Below are 23,059 nucleotides of genomic sequence, written 5' to 3' on the forward strand. Positions count from 1 at the left end.
GTTTCAAATCTGGCAGCGTTAGTATTAAATTTAAAATGGATTTAGGGGCAGAGGTGACTGAGATTTGTAAAGGCACTGCAAGAGATGATCCCTGGAAGCAGATGGAGGGGTTACAGAGAGTGCTCAGCAGCCCTGGGGACACAGGAATTGCCTTGTTTGGTGCAAAGTCCACCTCAGTGACACAGGGAAGACGTGTGCCTTCAGCAAACCCAGCACTAAAGGGATTCCACACACTGAAACCCTCTGAAACTAAATCACAGTCACTGAGATTAAAAGCCATTGCTAGAAGCTTGGCCTAAATCTGGCAATAATGGCCTAAAATCATGAAACATTTTCCATGCCTTTTGCTTATGCATTTTTGCCATTCTTTCTGCTCATCTGGCTAAAGAACACAGAGACAGCAAAGCAGCAATCATTACCAAACTGAGAGTGTGGTGGCCTTTCAGAGGTGATGTTTGTCATCACTTGGCTAAGCCACATGTCTAAACAGCATCACAATGTGTTAACAGTAATACAATGTTAATAAATAACTGCAGTATTCCAAAATGTCCAGCCTCACTGAAATGCCACAACTGAAGCCTTCCATTGTACAGGTGGGGTTTTTTTTATTCCCATGACATATTAGAAACATATTTTACAGATTGACAGTATAGAACTTGCAGAAATATTCTCTCCAAGTTTCTGACAGATTTTGTCACTTCATTCTTTATATATATCCATATTTTCCTGATGTCTAAGTAAAATGTAAAAGAAAAATAGGGTTCTTTGAATACTTTTTTTCACTCTTAACCTCATTAAAATATTTCTTGTTCCCCTTTAGGTCATTTTAGTATAGGTTTCTTCCCAGAGTCACTTAAGAAATTATCTTTTCTCAAGCTATGGATCTGTTCATTTTAGAGAAAGCTAAGTATTCTATGGGAATATACACTTGTTCCATATGTATACCATGGGAGAGTTTACTAGAATAATGATATCAGCTTGACAGAGAGAAGCAGCTTTCTTTGCTCTTTACAGAGTGCTGTCCCATGTCAGTGGCACAATTACCGAATTTGTGGGCAGCCTGACTATACCTGGAGCAGTCCAAATGCACAGCAAAAAGATGTGCAGGGAGACAAAAATTCACCCTGTCTTCCTTTTACTTTAGCCCCATTTAGTACCCCAGCCAGGGTGATACTGTGCACTGGGGTGCCAGAGTTGCAGGTCTGCATCTGCAGATGTCTGGGCTAATGGCAAACAGAGGGATTTCAATGAACCCTCTGCAAACCAAAGTTCCATGGCAGAAGCTCTGTATGGATTCTGACATGATGGCATTTGTGCCAGTCTTCTTTGCATCCCTGTCACCCAGTCTCCTCAGAAAGACAGTGCACTGGGTGTGAGGGGCTCCTCTCTGCCCCTGATGTGGACATTCTGTGCTTCAACAGCATTCTCTGCTTCAACATCTCCTGTGACCAGGATGGCTTCTACGCCCTCTTTGCCCCTGTTGCCAAGGCTGTGCTCATGCAGTCATTACAGCTCTCCCAGCCTGGGTTAGAGGGCACCTCTGTGCTGAGTCCTTCTTCCCTTCTCACTCCATAGCTCTGCAGAGGGACAAGTGGCCTTTCCACAGCATTTTCACTGAAGGCACTCCTTTCTTTCTGCTCCCAGACAGCCACCCTCCATCTCCCTGGCATCCCCAAGCTTGGGGACACCTGTGGCACAGGCAGAGCCAGCTGGGTGCCCAGCACACTCATTCACAGCAACCTGACCCACTCCCCTCAGCTGAGCCCTCCAGAGCCCTTGGTGGTCTCCTCAAAGCTCATACCCTGCTAAGAGTAATGTGCTACCTGACCAAGGAGTACAAACCATTCTGGTAGCTGCAGCTCCTCAAACAACAACGTTAGACATGTAAAAGAGGCAACACAAACCATTGCCAATGGCCATTGCCATCGTCAGTTTAATATTGAAAAACTCATTGAATGCCAATATGGTCAAGTAACACATGAATTCACACAGTTTTTCAAATTAAGCAACCAGTAAATTCTCTAGAAATATGCCTGATCAAGTTCTCATTTCTCCAAGACTTGAGAGGTAACTAATGTCTAGCAAAATAAAAATATATTGAGAAGTTGTGGGGTTCATTTCTTTTTAGCATTCTCAAGGGCAGTGTAGGAAGTGTTTAATCACAAACCTACTGACAATAAAAGAATGTATAAGCTTTTGCTTTAAAAGAATATTTTTCAATTTCTTTGTAATTTGACAGGACCGTAACATAGCTGAAGTTATTTATGCCACATGTTTTTTGGGTTTTTTTCCATACAATTTCTTTGATATTTAAGATGTCACTGCTTGCCTTACTGTTGTTTCACAAGTAATTAATATGAGAGGATGTGGAATCCCCATTCTTCATTATCTCCAAAACATGAAAGGACAAGTCTCTGAGCAACCCATCATCTGTGACAGAGATGTGCTAGAGATTTTGAGGTTAGCTGAGATAAAAGAACAAGTCTCCTAGATAAAGTCTGAAGCTAATGAAAACACTGACTATGTTGTTTGAATCATAGTTTCCCAACAATTGTATATAAAATTCTGCAATAAAAGTTGTACTTTGTTCCACATATTTTACAAAGTTAGTAACAATTGTTACAAAATCACTTACAAAATAAAAACGGGATCACCTTAGGATTTTATTAAAGTTTTGCAGATGAACTGGGATCCATTTTTACTCAGTGTGACATATTTAGTTAACCTGAAAATAAATTATTAATGGCATTTACCAATGCAAATATAAATTATATCTATCCATTTAATATTCAATTTTGTATGCTCACCACAATTTCTTGTGGCCAGCATGGCTGAAAGACAAGTTTTGTATTCTACAAAACTATATTGTGTTCATAATAACTTAAATGAGATACAGATGCAAATATTCCTTATATATAAAAACAAATATTACTTTGCTCTCAGGGAACCTTATACTGAAATCTGCTCTATATACATTAATATATATTATCTTAATGGATTTCTTTTCTATAGGAAAGGTATAATAAACCTAAGTCTTCACAGCATTAAGCAGTGAAGAGAAACATGCTTTCAGTGTGTCATCTACAACCAAGAATAAAGACAAGTCTTTCACACCAAAAGTATTGCACACAGATCCACTATAAAGCAAAACTAAAACCCCCTTCAAGTTCAGGTTAAAAGACAAGAGGAATTAACACCATCTTCAGACAAATAAAAAAATACAAGCTTCATTCACTGGTGTAATTCAACTGACAGCCCCTGGTGACAGCCATTCATGAAGCACTTTCACCAGTTAAATGCTGTCCTTTGTGACAAGAGGTAGTTCCCTCAATGCAAGAGAAAAATGTGTATAGATCTTCTTTGTTTACAGTATGATTCAATAAACACCAAACAAAAAATAAAAGCTGTCCCTAACTGCACTGAGAGGACAATTAGCACTCACCAGTTTATTTTTTTCTTGTAAATTCCTGTTTTGTGGTTACAGTCTATCATATCTTGGCTTGCAGGCACATTCACTGAAAGTCTGAAATACTTATATTTCGAGCAAGTATTGCAGCACATCTCAGAAAATAAATTTAAAATATTAATTTGAATGTTAGCAGATGATTAAAAATACTGGAATTAATACTAGAAATTGGATATTGGCAAAGAAATTAATACATTAGGTGAGCAGATTTAGCTGAGCAGATTCTTATTGTGCCACCTATGCTCTTCCATTCCCAGTGCCTCCTCTACCTTTCCCTTACCTAAGATGACAGCATGGAAATTCCAGCTTATCACTCTGCCTCTACTAACAACTGTGCATTTAAATCAGGCAACATCTTCTAAGCAAAATATAAATATGATAAAAATGTTGACTAATCATTACTAATCAGAAAACCCAGAGTTACTGTCAATGATTGAACATTTTGGACCTATTACACACATCCTAACACTGAACAGCTTGTGCAAAAGACAAGCAAGCTCTATTTGCTGTACAAATACATTTGCACACAAATATAAATGGATATTTGTGTGCACCATATTTGCCTAACTTTCCTGAAAAGTGACAGTCCACTGTTTCCAAAGTTGATTTTCCATTGAGAAGAAACAGACCTGCTGAATGCAGCTCATGATTAAGTAACATGAATAAATCACCAGCACATGTGAGGAACTGGGTACAGAAAGCCATCATAAATTCTTTAGTTTCTGTGCCTCTCAGCACTCTCAGTAAATGCTCACAGCAAGGCATGTATTAAATATTCATGGTGCTCCTGCAGCCCCCAGAGCAGAAGCAGGAGGGAAATGAAGTGCAGAGCAGAGGGGACAGCGCTGCTCCCTGCACACTGGCTCTGTTCCACTGCTCACATCCCACTGCTCACATCCCACTGCTCACATTCCCACTGCTCACATCCCACTGCTCACATCCCACTGCTCACATCCCACTGCTCACATTCCCACTGCTCACATCCCACTGCTCACATCCCACTGCTCACATCCCACTGCTCTCCCTCTGCTTGCTTCATCCTCCCAGGGCTGCAGGGCCACCAAGGAGCCAAGGCATTCCTTGGGAGGTTGCATGGACTCAGACAATGGCAACACAACACCTGCATTCAGAAAACAGAAATGCAGAAATGTTCGTTTTGTACTGGAACAAACTCTCATTGTATTCAGTTTTTTATGATCCAAGTTTACTGTGGTTTTAGGTGCACAAAAACCAGGTTGTACAGAAGAACAGGTGACAAAAACCCACCCCCAAAATGATGAATACTGTTCAATATATAGCAAATTTGTCTTATTTCATGTGCTTTATTTAACCCAGTAACTGTGTCCTTTAATCCAACACAGAATAAAACATTTATTTGAAGATATGGAAAGAAAAAATGAATGTCTACTTTGAATTATAGTGTATAGAACATTTATTTTGACAACTTACCCATTCAACTCTTCAGGTGATGTATCACTCTTATCTGGGTTTACTGAACCACAACAGCAAATATTATAGAAAAAGTCCAACTTGCAGAGAAATTTAACAATAGGGATGTTTCTAAATATTATTTATTTATGTAAAAAGTAAATCAAAACCAGAAATGTAAGCAGCTGTACTAATGAGATAGAAATACCAGGAAATTTTGGAGTTTTTGATCAAGTTAACAAAAAAAAAAAAGTTTACTAGGGAAGTTAAGAGTTGCCCAAAGGTGCATCTCCAAACTAAGGATATTGCACCTGAGAATAATAGTGCATCTATGCAAATTTGAAACAGTTAAATATTTGTACTGAGCCAGATATTTATATTTGTTAAAAATACATAGTTTAAAGCATGGGATACTACACTTTAGAACAGAAAATACTCCAAATCTAGTATATACACAGACTCACCATGAGTTTCAGTCATGAAAATCTTGGCTTGCAGGATCAGGCCACTGGCAGCGATCCAGCAACTTAATTAATTTAAGTTAGCATAACAAAAGAATCAACAAATCTTCGCTGTGAACTACCCAGTCAGAATTGAGAAAGAGCAAGCTCTTATGCCTGACTTTTTACTTCCAGAATTGGTTTGCAATGTAAATGACTCATATGATATTTAAACTTATTTTCAGATATTTTTGATGACTACTTAAAGAAAACAAAATGCTGTAGTAAAGAGAAGATAAAATTATATGACTTCATACACAATGAGATTTAGATGAAGCAGAGGTACTTGGTGTGACACTGATTTTTCTCAGGTGGCTCTATCTCTTCAACTCAAGAAAAGCAAAATTCTAAATTCTGTATGGAGGAGATAATGTAGCAATATTTCAATGTAGGATAGTTTATTACATAAACAGTATGTACAAATTCTAAACATGAAAATAGTGAGTAAAAGAAATCAGACTCTATTTACATTTATATTTTTTTACAAAATGTTTTTACAAGTGTATATTCTTTCTCTAAATAACAGGACAAACACTTAAGACCAATCTTTTTGTATTACATACATAAATAAATATTGACTTTAAATGACTGCTATAGGAACATAATTTCTACAGCCAATTTGGTTAACAGATAAGCATTTGTTACCTCTACTACAATATAATTAAGTAAAAAGGAAAAATTTTACATATAGAGCTCTGTTAATTATTTTGTAAATTGTACCTTACTAATATATCAGTAGAGGTAATACAGTCATTACATTTCATGCCCACAACTGAACAATGAGTTTTGGCATGCAAACCCACATATAATCATCAACATCTGCAGGTATCCATTTACATTTTTTAAATAAAGGGTTTTCTTTATCATTGAAAACTACATGCAACAGCTTATTAATAGCATATTCCTGGTTAAAATGCACAAGTTTTGCATAACATTGCTTTTAGTAATTGATGTTCACAGGTACTGATCAAAAGGGTAGGAACATACTTGGCACATAGTATAAGAAAATGAATTAATAAATAAGTCAATATCACTATGACATTTACATATACACAAAAATAAAATTTTTATGCTGTTTTACACAGAATTTAGAACTGTCTGGTTCCCCCACTTTGTTTTACAAGGCCCTGATTTAAGACATTATTCAAACAAACTCTGACATCTATGCTTGCTTGATTTGAAGCATCACTAAAGCTCACTCTTAACAGCACAGGTTTACCTCCATCCCACTGACTTCCTCTTTGTCAGCCTTCCTGAATCAGGACCTGCTTATTGGAAACTCCCCCTGACTCCAACTGGGAGCATGAAGATGAAAGTATAGTGAAATTAACTGACTCAGTATTAAGGTTTCTATACAGTTCTGCAAATACCAATTAGCAGAATTGCCAGATTCCCATTCACATTGGCAATGACTTTGTGTGTGACCATGCCAAGTGTCCATGTCAATGTCAGCATTTCCACATTGTGTCCTCAGCTCTTTCTGAAGCCAGTAAGTTGAGGATGTTCAGTATTTTAAAAATCAGACTTCTTAATTATTGTGTTTGCTATATTATTAATGAATTTTCAAGTTAGTACACATGGATGATACTGCACAAGTTCTGTCTTATTTTCTCCTGCTCTATAAACAACTCAAAAATGGTCCAAAAAAAGATATAATGACAACAAACTAGTTTCTTCTTATACAAAAATCACCAACGAACGAAAAAATCCACTTCACAAAGCAGTTAGCAAAAATAGCATAATCTCTTAATTCTCCTTTAAGAAATAAAAACAAACAAAATGCATCCTGAATTCAACTGACAAATCCATCAGAATCGTACACAGTAAATAATACATTAGTGTAAAGGTGCAGAGTATCTTAAAGCATACTAATATCTCTAATATCATCCCAATATTAACTCTGAATTACACAACATCATTAGAGAAAATAAATCTTTAACTAGGGAATTAAGTAGCAAATTGCAACTCCATTGCTGAATTAAATGTTTAATGTGGCTTAGTCTAGTAAATTAGGACAATACCCTGTGTGATTCAGCAAACAAAGCTTTAGAATTAGGCACAAAACACTTCAAATCTGTACTGCTAAATTAAAGAAAATAATCACAAAATCACTCACAGCTGGGAATTTAACATCCATGCATGAGCTTTGTTGACTTTGTATTTTTTATTTTTGGAGGGTGACTCAAAAGGTGAGTTGATAAGATCATATGTAGAAGGACAAAAATAATTTACATCTTAGTGGACTCTATATAATACACTTGATCAATAGATTTCTACTTTATCAACTGCTGTTTTTGATCAATCTAGTTCAGAAGGGAAAACCTCTCAGTGTTCTTCACAAGTACCTTGTTACTTAGAAGAGAAGAATGCTTCAGAGAGAATCAGCAAACAGTAACCATTTTGATTCTTCCCAGAAGGATGATTATATGAGGACTCAGGGCTCCTAAATTCCTGCTTATCTCCAATGAGCTGGCATCACTGTAACAAAGACCAACATTTCTGCTTCACAGTCCCACTGCAGTTCCATGCTTTATAGTGTCACTATGAATGAAATGTAATTTCATTAACATTGATCAAGTCACTGAAGATTTGATCCAGCACAAGTAGAACAGACTGTGATTGAAAGGTTTGGACACAATTCTTCAGAGAAGCCTGAGGTAATTCCTTTCCCTGATCCTGCTGATCCAGCAAACACCACAAAGATCACTTCTAGACTCATCTATGCCCTGTGCAATCCAAAGGCAGTGAAGGCAGTGCTGTACACCAGTCCAATATAAATTTTGGTTTCTTTGCAAAAACATACACATGAAACATTTCCATCCTGACAAAAATATCTCAGACTCTGGCATTCTGAAAAAACTGAAAATAAACCTTTATACTATAGATTTTTGGAAGAAGAGTTCATCTGCTAATTTGTTAAGGTATTTTGAAAAATAGAGGAAGGAATTAAAAGCACCATAGCCTTTAATATATTTTATGTAGCAATAGAAAATGTCTGGGGAAATTCTTGGTCACTAAGTGAGTATCTAAAAAACACAACAAGCAAAATAGAAAAGGAGTGGAAAACAGCCCTTTAAAACTGAAGGTAAAATTATAGAAAAATTGTAATGAGCAAGTGATAAGAATTAATATGGTTTCTTTCTTCCCCTGTGGTACAAATGCTGTAAACTTCAGTACAGAAAAACTGAGTATTTTGTGAACATTCTCGTATGATAAACATAGCTCTGATCCTCAGTTTCAGACAGGTCTTTCTTCATAGTTGCTTTTTCACAAAAGAGTTTGTCATCCAGACAAGGTAAATACATGTACCACTAATGTCTGAACTCCTCTTACTGAATATGTCAGAAAAATATGAAGCACAGATGAGCCTGTAGCATCTGCTGGTAGAAAAAGTGGCCACTTTGTTCAGTTGGAGTCAAGTTTTTTAGTCTGATGTGATGATTCAAGGAGCACTGGAAACTGTGCCAAAGAATTCAGGAGCACTTTGAGCATCTTGAACATTAAGAGCTGATTATGGGTGTTTGTATGGATGTTTATTGGCAGATACTTTCCACCCTCCCAATAATAAATCCAAGCAGTTTCTGTTTACTATTGAGACATGTGTCTCTGTGTGACAAATTATTCTAGACAGTTTATATTGCACAATAAGGCAATATGAATTCCCTTATGGTTAAAAAGGGCACCCTTCTGTCTAAATTTGAAAAATGAATTCAAATAAACTATAAGCCAATGTTTTCCAGATGCCAGAATATTGTCACATAATTCTTTCTGTAAGCAGAACAGCGAAATAGAGCCAATGCATCTATCCTTCTGTTCTAAAGATCCACAGGGAAAAGAAATATGTGCACCACAATTCAAAGCCAAAAAAGTAGCTAAACAGCTACTTGAATAATAAATGTGCCTTAGAGTTTCAGATTCTAAAACTTTAATGTTAACTATTCAGATTTTTTAACTAGAAAATAGGTGTTTCTATTCAAGATAATATTATACCTTGAAATATTATGTATCAAAAAATTGTAAGCAACATTTTAAAAGTTATTCTTCTATGTCTTATCAATTAATTGTATCCATTGCCATCAATTTTAAACAATTCTACTAATCTCCATTTGTTTCTCTACAATGGTATTTCTACCCTGTATGTCCTTTAACTATTGACTATATTAATAGAAGATCTTTATGATAGAACATTACCATTTTAGACCAGATGGGTGATACATATGTATCACCATCCTCTCCATGGTGACACTGCAATTATTAAAAACTGGGTATCTCAGGATTTCTGCTACTGGTGTTTATTTTACTTATGTCCTTATTTCAGACAAATGGAGATATCCTTTAATAGCACAATACACTAGGGCTTAAATTGGTGACAGGCAGGGCTTTAAGTAAAATAGAGACTTTAAATCCACTGATGAGAACATGGCCTCTTTCAAAAGTATGTATACATCATAGAACCTTGCAAATAGTAACATTGAATTCAATAAGAGAAAAGCTGTATACACTGCATTGTTTCAACCTACTTTAAACACAGAATATGAAAACATTATAACGAACAAGATCATGAACATTTTCTCACAGGCGTTGAGTTGGATGTGATCTTCAGTTTGTTGAATAGTGCTGGTACTGAAATGATTCTTGCTGTATGATTCATCCTGGTCATGGTGCAAACATAATTCTTCATGGCTAAACTACAGAGAAGTAGATACAGATCATACAGGATGGTAACTTCCATTGGAAAACTGGGTTCATTGCTCCAACAGATGTGCTGTTACCCAGCCCTCATTTGGGAGCTCAGTTTTTTTCCCTCAGTTATCTGTATGATCATCTGAAACAGTCTAATATTTCTCTGGGGATGGCTTGTAGTGATGTGGATGATGTTGCTTCAGATGAGGTCCTAAAGAAAAGAACAGGAAATTATGCACATATCAAACCCTGGATATGTAATACCAACATTTATCCATACTGAAAAGGCTTTGTGAGACCTTCAGCTTTCAATCCTTCAGCTTATAAATTCTGAGACTGTGCTGACAACTATGTGTGTTTTCAGTCCAGGAAAGTTTAGTGGGTCTGTGAAAGGACAAAAGTATTCTAGCAGACAAATTTTGAACTAATTGTATTTTTCACTTGGCTTTGTAAATATTGAGCTCTATTTTTCAGAAACACATGAAGCACTGAAAACAGCCATTGAGAGGTTTGCATTGCTTTAGAAATACGTTTAAGTTAGCCACGCTGGACTGAGAGAACCCAGAAAAATTTAATCTTGAAAGCTACATAATCCTCCAGGCTGCACCTGGAGCACAGACCAGCTTTGAATCCCTAGTGCTACAGGGCATAAGCCAAAGAGCTGTGGCTGCAACAAATGGCAAATGTTAGACCACAGAAACTGAGTGAAACAAAGACTGGGTTTGCTTCCACTGTTGCTGATGGACAGTTACTGGGGGAAAAAAGCCAGTATTTTCACACATCTTAAGTTTATGGAATGCTACTGCAATCAGTAAAACCTCTAAGGTGTGAAAAAGGCTTCCAGTCTTTGCAGGTGGAAGACTGGAATTCTGTAAGGTGTCCCCAGCACACGTGGGAGCAGTGCAGTGCTTACTGTGGGGAGCAAAAGGAGGGAGGTCGGGCGTGCGGAAGGATCTGATGGTGGCTGGCCCTTCCCCAGCAGTGGTCAGCACCTGAACCTCCAGGCGGTACAGCATCGAGGGCCTCAGGTTGGGCACAGTCAGTGTGTGATGATCCTAGACAGAAACACAGCAACTCTCAGGGCACTGAGAAACGAAACACAGCTGCTCTACTCACACACACCAGTGCTTTAAACAGCAGCCACAAATTATTGTCATAGAATTCTGTTAAAAGGATTTAATGCATGCATCACTTTTTTGAGAGTGTTTTGAATTTTTTGCTTGCCATTCCATTTGAACAAACACATTTTTAATCATAATACTATGGTTTCGTGTGTACAAGGTCCAAGTTGTTGCAGACTTTTATGGAAAGTGTGCTGATCACTTTAGTGATGTGCTCATCACTATAAAAATGAATTAAAATGTATTTTCCTAACCATTTTTTCTAACAAACATGTTAATTACATAAATTTGTTTTTATTTTGGATTTGTATGTGACTTCTACTAATTGGCAATTTAAGTAGTGTCTGGTCTGAGGCCACTCCTGCAGCTAGTGAAAAAAAAAAGACATCCACACTAATTTCAGATTTGTCCCAGTTACACCACAAGAACCTGTCTTCTGTTCTGAAGATCATTTATGGTGTGATGGACTCACTTTTCACTGCTCCATACCTTTTGTGGTCACTTAGACACGCGCTGAATAATTTCAAAGGAATTTTACAGAAACTTCTAGGTGGGAATACATCTGGCTAAAGACAGACAGATATTAAGGAATGAGAAGTCATTCATCTAAATCAAAATCAAAACTATAATCAAAGCATCCTCTGCATTAAGTTGGAACAAATCACTCATTTATTCCAAGCTGTAAAGTCCCAGTCCCAGGAAGGGGCCAGCTGGAGCAGTAATGCTGGACAGTTTGAGCAACACAGTGTTCCTGCCACCAGCCAGGCTGGTCTGGCCAGGAATCCACAGGACAAGTTATTGTGGTTGGCACTGTACCCTCCCATGTGGGGCAGCCAAAGCAAGTTGTGGGAGTAACTTTGGTTATTCCTGTGGGATAATTTGCTGCTACTGCCAGAGCAGACAGTAAAGGGGAAAAGAGAAAGAGAAAAAGTGTGGGGAAATGTTGTTTTCCTGGCAAACATATTCTGAGATGGGATTGCCTTTAACAGACTTGGCTGAAGCTGCTCCATTTCATACAAAATCCTGCTTGGGGAGGGCAGAGAGAGGAGTGCATACATTGCACTTGTACACTCACTCTGCTCATTCAGGTGCTCCTCCAGCAGTCAGGCTCTGTGCATTTCAGCCCTGGTTGTGTAAAATACTACATTTTTAATCAGAGTGAATGGTCTTTGGCATAAAATACCCTAAATTTTGGTGGTTTCTGAGAGACAGCAGATACTGTTTCAACTCAAATCAGAGCCTTCTGCAAGTTAACCAGGTGCTCTAAACAGACAGATATATAGAGTAAAAGATAATTAAAGGCATCTCTAGGATCTATAGTTTAAAGTGTTTCATATTTCATCAAGAATAGTAGCCATGCTTTGTATCTCCATCAAGGAGGAAAATTAAGCACTTCCTGCTCCAACTTACCTGCAGAATCAGTGTTTGACATCTGCACCACCACTAAGCATTAGAAATGAGCCACAGACACACAAACTTAGGGAGCCACTGGCAGAAGAAAGTAACAAACTACTCACAGCTGGCAGGATCTGTGACTGTGAGATGATGCTGTTGGGTAAACTGTTCTGCCGGCTCTCTGTGGTCACTTCTGCCCAAGTCACCTGAAACCCTGTCATGGGCTGGTGAAGGTCTGCCTTAGAGATCTTCCAGGAAAAATGGCCAGTGATGTTACCTTCCTGAACAATGAAAGATGCAGACAGATTCTCGGGTTTGGCCAACACTTTGGGTAGAACTGGTGCTATAAATTTGGAAAGAAAAAAAAAAAAAAAAAAGATAAGCTAAACTTTTAGAGATAATCTTCAATAATATTAATTTCACAAATCAAGGTCAGGCAGAGCTGTGTTTCTGGTGTTACACAGGATGCAGTCAGCTTTCTACCACCATATTTTCAGTGTTAACCAAAAACCTATGTTTGACATATTCCACTGACATTTTGGGCCAAACTCAAACTTCAGATAAAATGCTCTCAGCTGCAGGTACAGAAAATAAAGCTATGGCTTGTAAAGACCTAAGTGCCTCATTCACAGGGAGCCATTCTCCTGCTCCTCATATCTCAGATACCTGAACTCAGACTGGAAGTTTTGGGACCACAAGAAAATGCACAGGGTAGCACAGAACTCCATAATTCAGGCAAAAAGTAAAATTCATGCACTAAAACTGTCACACAAGTTAAAGGGCTTCCCTCTAGCCAGAGACAGAGGTATCCACATTTGGCAGTGCAAAGCCATGGCTGACCTGACCCAGGACCAGCTGACCACAGAGGTCCTCTCCAATATCTCCATAATTCTGCAACTTCCATAACCCTCTAGTTACACATTGTGACAATGCTGTAAAAGATATGAGGGCCTGTATTTCTTATTTGAGAGCAGAATTAACCTAAACAAAATCAAACTGAAAAAGCAGCTTGCATCTGCAGCAAAACATTGAAAAGATGAGTCATGCCACCATAATCATGCTTACAGTTACCATCCATCATTATAATAAATAAAATTGGGAAACCATTCTTCCTTACAAAAAAACCCACAACCATGCCTTTACAAATATTATTGTATGTTCACTATGATTATACTTAACTGGATAAACAGTAATAATATACCAGCCAAAATCGATACTGCTGTGCATTTCTGCTGATTTTCACATAAGCATTAGTGATATTTTTATTTGTTTTGAACCTCTCATTTCCTGTTCTAGAACTGCATTTAAAGACTCTCTTTTGGTGATTATAAATGCTTTTGATAGTTCTCCAGAACATGCCTTACCTCCTTCAGCAGGACAATTAATGTGCTTGTGTTTTTTTTCTTTAAATGCAGAGCAAGGTGGGGTAACAAAGAAAGTACTCTCAGCCTTAAAACGACCTTTAGATTTTGCAGGCAGAACAGTTACTTTGTATTTGCATGAAAATGACAGGTCCTTCAGAATAATGTAGTTTTCCTACAACAAGAAAAACAAAAAGATCACATGCAGCAAATAGAGCCCAAGGAAAAGAAAGAAAAAGAATATGAACAAATTGAAAAATAACTTTGGCAAAAGATGAAAAGTTTTCTCAAAAAAAAAAAAACTTCCTGGATTTTTAACACATGCCAATGTGGTTTTAACTCAGAGAAGAAAGCAAGTATTGTCAATGTTATGATTATTTTCAGCAATAAAATATATTAGCATGGTATTTGAATATGTCCTTCAATTCTACACAGTTCCTTCGACACACTGCATCAAAGCAACTGACTTCTAATATTTAGAACAGTCTTTGTGAATGATGGCAGTGGGGGTAGCAATGTGAGTATATAAATGCTAATCGAATTAAATAAATGTAGGAAAGCTGAGTTAAGCTGCTGTAAATGACAGGCTTCATCTATGTTTAACTTTTTAAAAGCACATTTAAAGTTCAGCATGGCATTATGGATGCATATTTTTCCACTTCAGCACATTAAGTACTTCTATATTTTTATCAGGAAGAAAAACTCCACAGCTAAATACAAAGCACAAGTCTCTCTATTTAAGAACAATGGGTGGAGAAAAAAACTACACAAAGTGTAAGTGTCCTGAAAAATTCTTACTGTTGTCTGAAGTACTTTTGAAAATTACAGTCTGAAACCTTTAGCACAAATCACATATAAAAAAAAAAACTGGTTAGTTTTTTACCCTGGAAAAATCTCTAATAATATGTTACTGGCTAAGGTCAAAAGTCTTTCACTACATTTAGATATTTAATTCCCTTCAGAATCACTAATTTCCCACATTCTTCTGCATAACTCCCTCTTATTTCTCATTGCAAATTAGTCTACCCTTCACTTGAAAGGTCATTTTCGACAGGACATATGGATTGGGCTAAGCCTGGACTCCCAGCCTTCCACCTGCCATGAGAGTTTGATGTCTCCTTAAAATTGTGACAGGACTATTTTTATTTATCATGACAGATTGGATGAACCACCATAAAATGACTGGAAATAAGGAAAAAAGGAAATAAGTTCATTAATCCCACAATGCATTTGGACAGAAGTCCAAACAGTCTTTCCTGACCTCTAGTGGAAATAAATTCCTTAAATGTTATGGTTCTCCTATCTCCAATGTGCATATCTTGAAGTATTGCAAATGATCATAACATTATGTCAAAATAATTTTTTAAATTCACCTCTAATATGTGCTTTGCTGACCCCATGAAGCAGTAAATCTTACAAGCTTGCACCATACTGTGTGAGAAATCATGTCTTTTGATTTACTCTTTTACATGCCATTAACTCTCCTGAATTGATGGGGCAGTACAGATCAGGGCAAGAAGGAAAGGTGAATTGTGATTTTTTCCATTCTGCATAACATACTAAATCAATTCTGATGCACCAATCACACCACTCTATTGTTCAAATAGTGTGTTATAGAGACAGATGACACTGGATTGCCACTGCAATATACATCTGGGCTGACATGGACTTACATGGAGCTTTTCTCCCCATCTGTTATCTGTCTAACTTCCAGATTTTCCAGATATTATATCTAGTATTTGTCACCTACAGTCTTTCTTTTCTTATCTATTATTCTCCTCAGTGAGAATAATCACCTGAAACTCACCTGAATGTCTAAAAGAAGACCTGGTTCATTAATTACTATTATTACTGTTCAGTATTTGCACTGTGCTAAAGTCCTACATTATTAATTGCAGACAAAGCTCCATGTTCTATATGTTGTAGAGATAACATAAGTAATTAGTTAAGAAGTTTGTCTGTTCTCATTTTCTGAATAACAACAAAACAAATAAAAGATTTTAGCCTAGTGTAGATTTAGGAAATCCAAGCATCCCAAAACCAGTCCAGATACATAATTTTTATCTTTTGCCAAAAAAGAACATAAAAAAGAAAGCATCCTTACTGATCTATGGATAGAGCATAACACATATTGTGCTATGTTACAGAGCCATCCTATCTCTTGCTGCCTAGGAACTACTCAGAGTCAAGCAGATGCTGAATGGAGACTTACATAAGTCAGCTCTGTGACTTTCCTTTGTCCTTTGGTGTCATTGTGTGCACAGGACTCCAGTAACCAGTGGACTTGGAATTGATTCATGCTGATATCTAAATGATATAAAAAGAGAGGAAAAGACATATATTATAAGTATGTTTTCACCAAAAGACATGTTTTCACCATTGCAATTCTTCTGGCTCCTCTGGAAAGTATCAGAAGGACTTTTAAGTATTGTAGAGTTTGTAATTCCTCACTAAACAATCTTTAATATAATGGAGAAAATATCATACACCAATGTAATTTAAACCTTATATTAGCTAAAGGAGACAAAATACTGAAATTTCATTTTCAGATATGTTACAATATGCTGCTTACATGAAAAAAAGATTAAATTGAGAATTAAAAAACATTATTTCAATGCTGCTACTTCTAATCATCCTGCAAATAATGGGACTGACTTGGTGTCAACTGCTTGACTGTTTATAATGCTAGAGCACTGCAATACTGCTGCCTGGCACTGCTTGAGAAATCTGTGCCTGAAGACATGTGAAAATGCCTGTAAATCCCCAAGCTTCCTTCTTTCAGGCTATGCCATAAAACCTGTTCAGTATCTGTCCAAATAAAACTCTAGTCTTGATTCTTATGAGTAATACTGAAGGCTTAAGTTCACTCCCATTTAAATCAATGATAAAACTTGCTGCAGTATCAACAGTACAAGCTTTCAACTTATTTCCAGCTCTTCTAGCTTTTTGTCCAATAATGCTTGAATAAGGAAGCAAAACAAAGAGCAAAAAAGAATTGACAAAAGAAAGAAAACTCATTAGGTAGTGCAAGCAGTTCCTGACATTTTTCTGGATTTCATTCTCTGTACAGGGGATGTAGAATTATGTCTGTTATTGTTAATTAGCTCGGTAAGACAGAGCCACTAATGTGCTTGACTGTGGGTTTTGGGAGGGAAAACAAATATCTCTGATGCCTTAAGGGCTGATCTGGTATTAGACTGCTATGAGCAGTTTGGATGCAGAAGAAAAGGATTGTAAACTAAAGAGAAAATGACTAGTGTAGGAAACTAGCTGAAATGGCCCCTTGAAATAGATTTTTGCAGTAGCTATTCTTCATAACAACATGCATGCTAATTATTTTTGCAATTTCTTTTGGAAATGATATTTCTTTCAAAAAGAAATCTATTAAAAATGCATTTCCTACTTTGTGATTGTTCCCTCTCATTTAAAATACATAAAGAAATGGATGTGCTTTTGCTTGTCTCTTCAAGTTTTCCCACTTCATGTGTCTACTGGATGAAGACAAAAACTCACATTGCATTTTTAAGTAGGTTTCAGCTGATTTAATCTCTTCCAGTTCACTCCATTATTGAGTATCACCTGCTAGATGATCCTTAAGGGCTCTTCTGACCCAAAACATTCTATCCTTCTCTGATTATTTTAAACTATCTTCATGGGTGGACTGCTCTTTGCAAAGCTACAAAATGTGTATTTTCACTTGTAATAATTTTCACTTGAAATCTATAAATAAGTCACTCTCCTTTGGCTAAACATTTATCTAAACCTTGTAATTGTCCAGCAGTCAGCGATTGGATAAAACACATCCCTAAGGTAGGTCACAAAATACCACTACATGGGCAACTGGGAAAAGACAAATCTCGACCACCAAGATCTTGCAACAGCTCAGCATTCAGATATATTGGTGTAGAAGTTTACTAGGCCTCTATTCAGAAATGTAATTCAAGGTAGAATCACAGAATCATCAAAGGGTTTGGGCTGGAAGAGACTTTAAGGATCATTCAGTTCCAACCCCCTGCCGTGGGCAGGGACAGCTCCCACCAGACCAGGTTGCTCAATGCCCCATACACCTCAGCCTTGTCACTGCCAGGGATGGGAAAAAATATTTATTTCCAGCTACTGGCACATTGGAATCCTCTTTGTATTTTCAGGCAGGTCCACCTCCATTCATTATGGCAGTTCCTACTCCCAAACAGTCCTTTTCTTCCTTCCTTCCTTCCTACTTATTTTCTGCATTAGCAAACTCTTAGTAACCCATTTGTAAACACCTGTGGTTTCTGATAATTGATAACCTGAAGAAAATAGAAACAAGTTAAAGAAGAATATAGAAAATTAGAAATCTGTTTAAAAAGTCTATCAGCTTATACAGTAAATATAGGGGGAAGCTCTCCATAAACATAACTTCTTATTTGAGCTAATGAATCTTAAATCTGATAGTACTTGAGCTAATGAATCTTAACTTTGATAGTATTCTGGCATTCTGATAACAACCTATACTGAAAATAAAGGATATTTTTTTTCTTTTCAGTGACTATGTAATTAAAGGGTATCTGAAAAAGGTTTTTTTGTCACGTCTACAAGTACATCAACTGTTATAAACTGGAAGGCATCATGACAGTCAGCAAGACTAAAACTTCTTCAGTTCTCACCTCCATATTTATGATTGCTGTTATAAAAAAAAAAAAAAAAAAAAAAGGAAGATACGCTGGTTAAATGCCATGTGTTAAAAAAGAGAACTGTAAAAACAATTCACAACAACTCCCCCAATTTTCTCCCCTTAAAATATGTATCTTGTCAGTGTCTAAAGTCTAATACAATGCAATACAACAGAATAAAGTACAAAATACAATAAAGAAGTAGCTCCTACTTGAGAAAGAAACTTTTTTAAAAATAGGGAAAGGTAGGGCATTTTGTGATTAAATAAAGCTAGAAGCCTAAAAAACTCAGAATGTATATGCATGCATGAAGTATGCACATGAAATGACAAGATTGTTTTAGAAACTACCTTTAATATTTTTAACAGCAAAATAAGACAAAGTGCATGAAATTATCTAAAAAGCCCAATAAGAAACTGAGAAAAATGATGAAAATTGCCTTTGTCTTATAAATTTGCTCACAAAGATCATGACTCCAGAATTTTATGAAACATACAGCTGATTTTGTATTTACCACACATGCAAAACAAAAGCTACTCCCAGCCCTCCTTTCAGCAATGCATACTATCCTAGTGAGATCACTGCTAAATTTTACTTAGATTTTTGGGTTTAGCTGTCCAGTGCAAACTGAGGGACTGGATGAGCTGCTCAAGCTGCATCCAGCTGAATGTCAGCCACTGCCACCAGAGCCAAGGGTCTGGATCAAGCTCAGCTAAGGTTAATACACTGAGCCCACAGACACATCTTTTTCCAAAAAGTCATTTGAGTAGTCAACATGAACAGAATATTCATTACCTAACAGTTTTATTAGAAAACTCAGCTATTCCTTCTGAAATAAGTGAAGAAATTGCCAAACTGCTCCAGTCTGCTTCTCTGGTATTTCAGATGTCATCAATATCCTTCTGAATATCTGGAGTTTTCTTCATTCTAAATTTCCAGTTATAAGTCTTTATAATGCTTTTAAAGTTCATTGTTCTCACAGTTAGAATGTCTATCATTTGACACTACAAATAGTGACGCTTGCACAAACAGCAAGTATTTCCCAGAACTCAAAATATTTGTAATAGAAACACTGAACTTGAAGGACATAACAAGTATTAGCACTCATTTGAGCAGCTCTAAGCTTGTGAAATTATTCAACAAAATAGCCTTTAAGTACGAACAGCAGACAGCTTATTCAAATAATTACTTTTATTTCAGATTAACATAAAGAGGGGGAAAAAAATGCAATCCAGGACAATTACTTCAAAAACATCTTAATGACACTGACATGGAAATTAACTCCAAATGCCCAAGCTAAAGGTTTTTACATCTGTAAGACAAATGCATGTGATTAATCTTTTCAAATAAACTAATAGTTGATGTTAATTACTGTCATTTTTAAAGCAGATTTTCTGAAGTATAAATCGAGTTTCTAGACTTAAGAAAAAATGCCTACACAGATACCTCATGATCATGTCCTTAAAATCCCATGCATGCTTAGCTTTTTTGCTCAGCTAACTTTGTTGGACAGAAGTCTTACATCTCTAATTAGAAATGTATGGATCAGGGAATGCTCTAAAGCATGGGGCTTTTTTTAATTTACCCCAACTGCCTTTATTTTCACATGAGTATCTCCACAAAGCTCCCTATCAATAGTGTTTAGAAAGATGCTCTTCACCAGATTTTTGTGCTTTCTCTCCCTCCCAAATTAAACTCTTTAGTTCCATTTTAATAAAAACAAATAAATATATTTCTGATTTTTCTGGATGGAAAATGTGCATTTATTCTATATCTTCAAGCCATAAAAACAGCTCAAAATTCTACTAATGCCAATGCCAACTACATGTATTTGCCACTTGGAAAACTTCAGGCACATATTCACAATTTAAGCATCTTAAATTGATAGACCTCAACACAGTCTAAGCCATGGCTGCACAATGGTTACTAGGAATATCCTGGGCAAAATCACCTTCCCACAGAATTTAAAGCTCTGAGTATCATTAAAAAAAATAAAATGTCAGGTAATTCTGCAAGTTGCCCTGGATGGAACTTCTGTTTAAATGGTTCTGCAGTTTATTTAAAATAAACTGAATTTTAAAGTTTTTTTTTCCTTTTCTTTTTCTCATATTTTTCAACCTCTTCCATGTTTCTGTTTTGTACAAAGACATTACTGACAGCCATATGAATAATTTCATCTAATGTGGTTTCTTTTTTTACCATGCTACTGCAGACAGCTACTTTCTCTGCCTGAAATACTTTTATCTCCTTTATAGTGCAGCTACTGTTCCAGGAGGTGCCAAATTGACTATCATAAGGAACTGAAGCTTTGTAGCTGAAAAACTGGCACAGCATGGGCATAAGAGCAGTGAAATCTGCTCATGCAGCCCAACACCATCAATACAGAGCTTTTTGTCCAGGAAACCAGGCACACAGAGGTATTTATTTCTTTGTATCCTCTGATCCACAGCAAGAAAATCGCAGCAGACTGTTTCAGGAGCAGGGGCGAGTTCTGCCACAGGTTTGCTTGAGGTCTTTAGATAAAACACTTCATGGCTCCTTATCTCTGTTCCACCCCTGTCAAGTGGTGAAAGTGTGCACTGTAAAAGTGTTTCAGCTGTTGCATGATATTCTGACGTGGGTCTCTACTATTTGGTACAAAAATGCCAATTAATACAGCACTATTATGCAGGCAACCAAATTTCAAAAGCTTATTAGAAGGAAAATCAAATGGAATTTGCTGGAAAACAAGGTTTCACAGCAGACATGTTCAACAACAGCAGCTCAAATTAAGGTTTAATTACAATAAAAATGTCTGGCGTCAATAAACATGGTAACATCAAGCTGATTTCTGTATCATGACAGGATTGAAAGTAATTAACATGCAGTGTCTGATAGATTTTCCCATTAGAGCAAATACAGTATAAAAGTAAATATTATAAAATAAGACATATGAAAACCTTTACCTGCTAGCATAAAATTAGTAATTTAATACAAATAACTAGCAGCTGTGAAATGGGAATTTCAGATAAAAAAGAAACAATGTTCTGCAATTTTTGTCAAGATACCTCAACAAACTGACTCACTTCAAAATATATACATATAATTAATATGCTAACTGTATGTCAAAAGGAGTTGTTTTCAAAGCTTGGAAGACAATGAGCCATATGTAAGCCTGCTGTCTTCACTGTAAGATAACCTTCCTTCAAACAGAATGCCATAAGGAGGATGAAATATCTCTGAAACTATTTCAGTAGAAAATTATTGAAATAAGTTGTTCTGTGTGCAGTCAAACCTTTAAATTTATTATATTTTGTTAGATCTGATATTTCATATAGCAAACCACAATGATTTTCTATGATTGGCTGCATATTTTTTTGTTTTTCTTTGCATACTGGTGGGATTGTTCTTACAAGCTTCTGAGCACATGGGCCATTATTCAACAAAGCATTTAGGCATGAACAGCTGTGTTAACTTCAATAGCTAAGGCTAGCTAAAGGATCAGACCAAAAAGTTTAGAACCTAGCAAGATCAAGACACTAATGACCATCAGAACTATAGTTAAAAGATGGTCTTGAACACATCTTTGATGGTCTTAGACTAATAGGAAGAAGGAAATATGAAAAATTTAAGTAATTTCCTTTCTGGGTCATGTGTCTAAAACTGCTCTAAAAATAGGCTAAAGCAAGGAGAAAATATTTCATATTTAATATCACAACACAGGGCAGAATCTTCTCAGGGCATATGAAGAACATGTCTCTGTATCTACAAGCCTGAATAATTGATTCTACTGTAAAGTCATACTATGGTTTTTCAGAGCTCTGCATAAATCCTGTGTCAGCATACCATCTAGGAAAAAAACATCTAGGAAAAATACCTCACTGTATTGAATGGTGAAGCTGTAGCAATGGTAAAAGGTGAAATTAATGATGCCTTGCATAAAGTAAAGGATATTATCAACTCTGAAGTGATCAAAGATTTGTACAAGTCAAAGGCTTCCTGAAGAAAGGTTCCTGCTCTCTCTCCTCCCTTTATACCTGGGCACAACCCAGCACTGGCTCCAACCCACCACTCCAGCAGGAGGAGGAGCAGCAGTGTCTGCTCTGCAGCAGCACCTGCCTGCCTTTCCACACCACAAACTAGAAAGCAAATATTTGAGATAGAATCTGAAGGCTCATGTTCATCTGTTTATTGGACAAACATTGTTTTCCATGTCCACATAGACATCTAATATATGCAGCTTTCTATCAATCCTTTTTCTGATGAATTCAGTTGCTGAAGAGATCCTGAAAATTATGCAGGGAAGGCTGAAATATGGGCAAAATCCAAGTGAACAAATGAAGGAGTTTTATTTACTACTAGTTCCTTAAGTTTTGAGGACATGATTAGTGTGAAGTGATTCACATGGCATTTATTACATTTAAATAACAGCATGACAGAAGATCAGTATGGGAAGGGATACTTTATTGTACTG

At 36.6% G+C, this 23,059-nt stretch overlaps 1 protein-coding gene across 1 annotated transcript in view; it reads right to left on the reverse strand.

Annotated features, from left to right (window-relative positions):
• Positions 1–4,717: 4,717 nt before the first annotated feature.
• Positions 4,718–23,059, reverse strand: part of ANOS1 (anosmin 1) — a 126,381-nt gene continuing 108,039 nt past the window's right edge. The window contains exons 10-14 of the mRNA XM_056501306.1: positions 16,167–16,261; positions 13,958–14,129; positions 12,716–12,936; positions 10,991–11,132; positions 4,718–10,288 (exon numbers count right to left, since the gene is read on the reverse strand). Of these exons, the coding sequence (XP_056357281.1) occupies positions 10,230–10,288; positions 10,991–11,132; positions 12,716–12,936; positions 13,958–14,129; positions 16,167–16,261 (689 nt within the window). The 3' untranslated portion in view covers positions 4,718–10,229. The remainder of the gene's footprint in view (positions 10,289–10,990; positions 11,133–12,715; positions 12,937–13,957; positions 14,130–16,166; positions 16,262–23,059) is intronic.

Source organism: Oenanthe melanoleuca, chromosome 1, assembly GCF_029582105.1.
Source record: "Oenanthe melanoleuca isolate GR-GAL-2019-014 chromosome 1, OMel1.0, whole genome shotgun sequence".
Lineage (NCBI taxonomy): Eukaryota > Metazoa > Chordata > Aves > Passeriformes > Muscicapidae > Oenanthe > Oenanthe melanoleuca.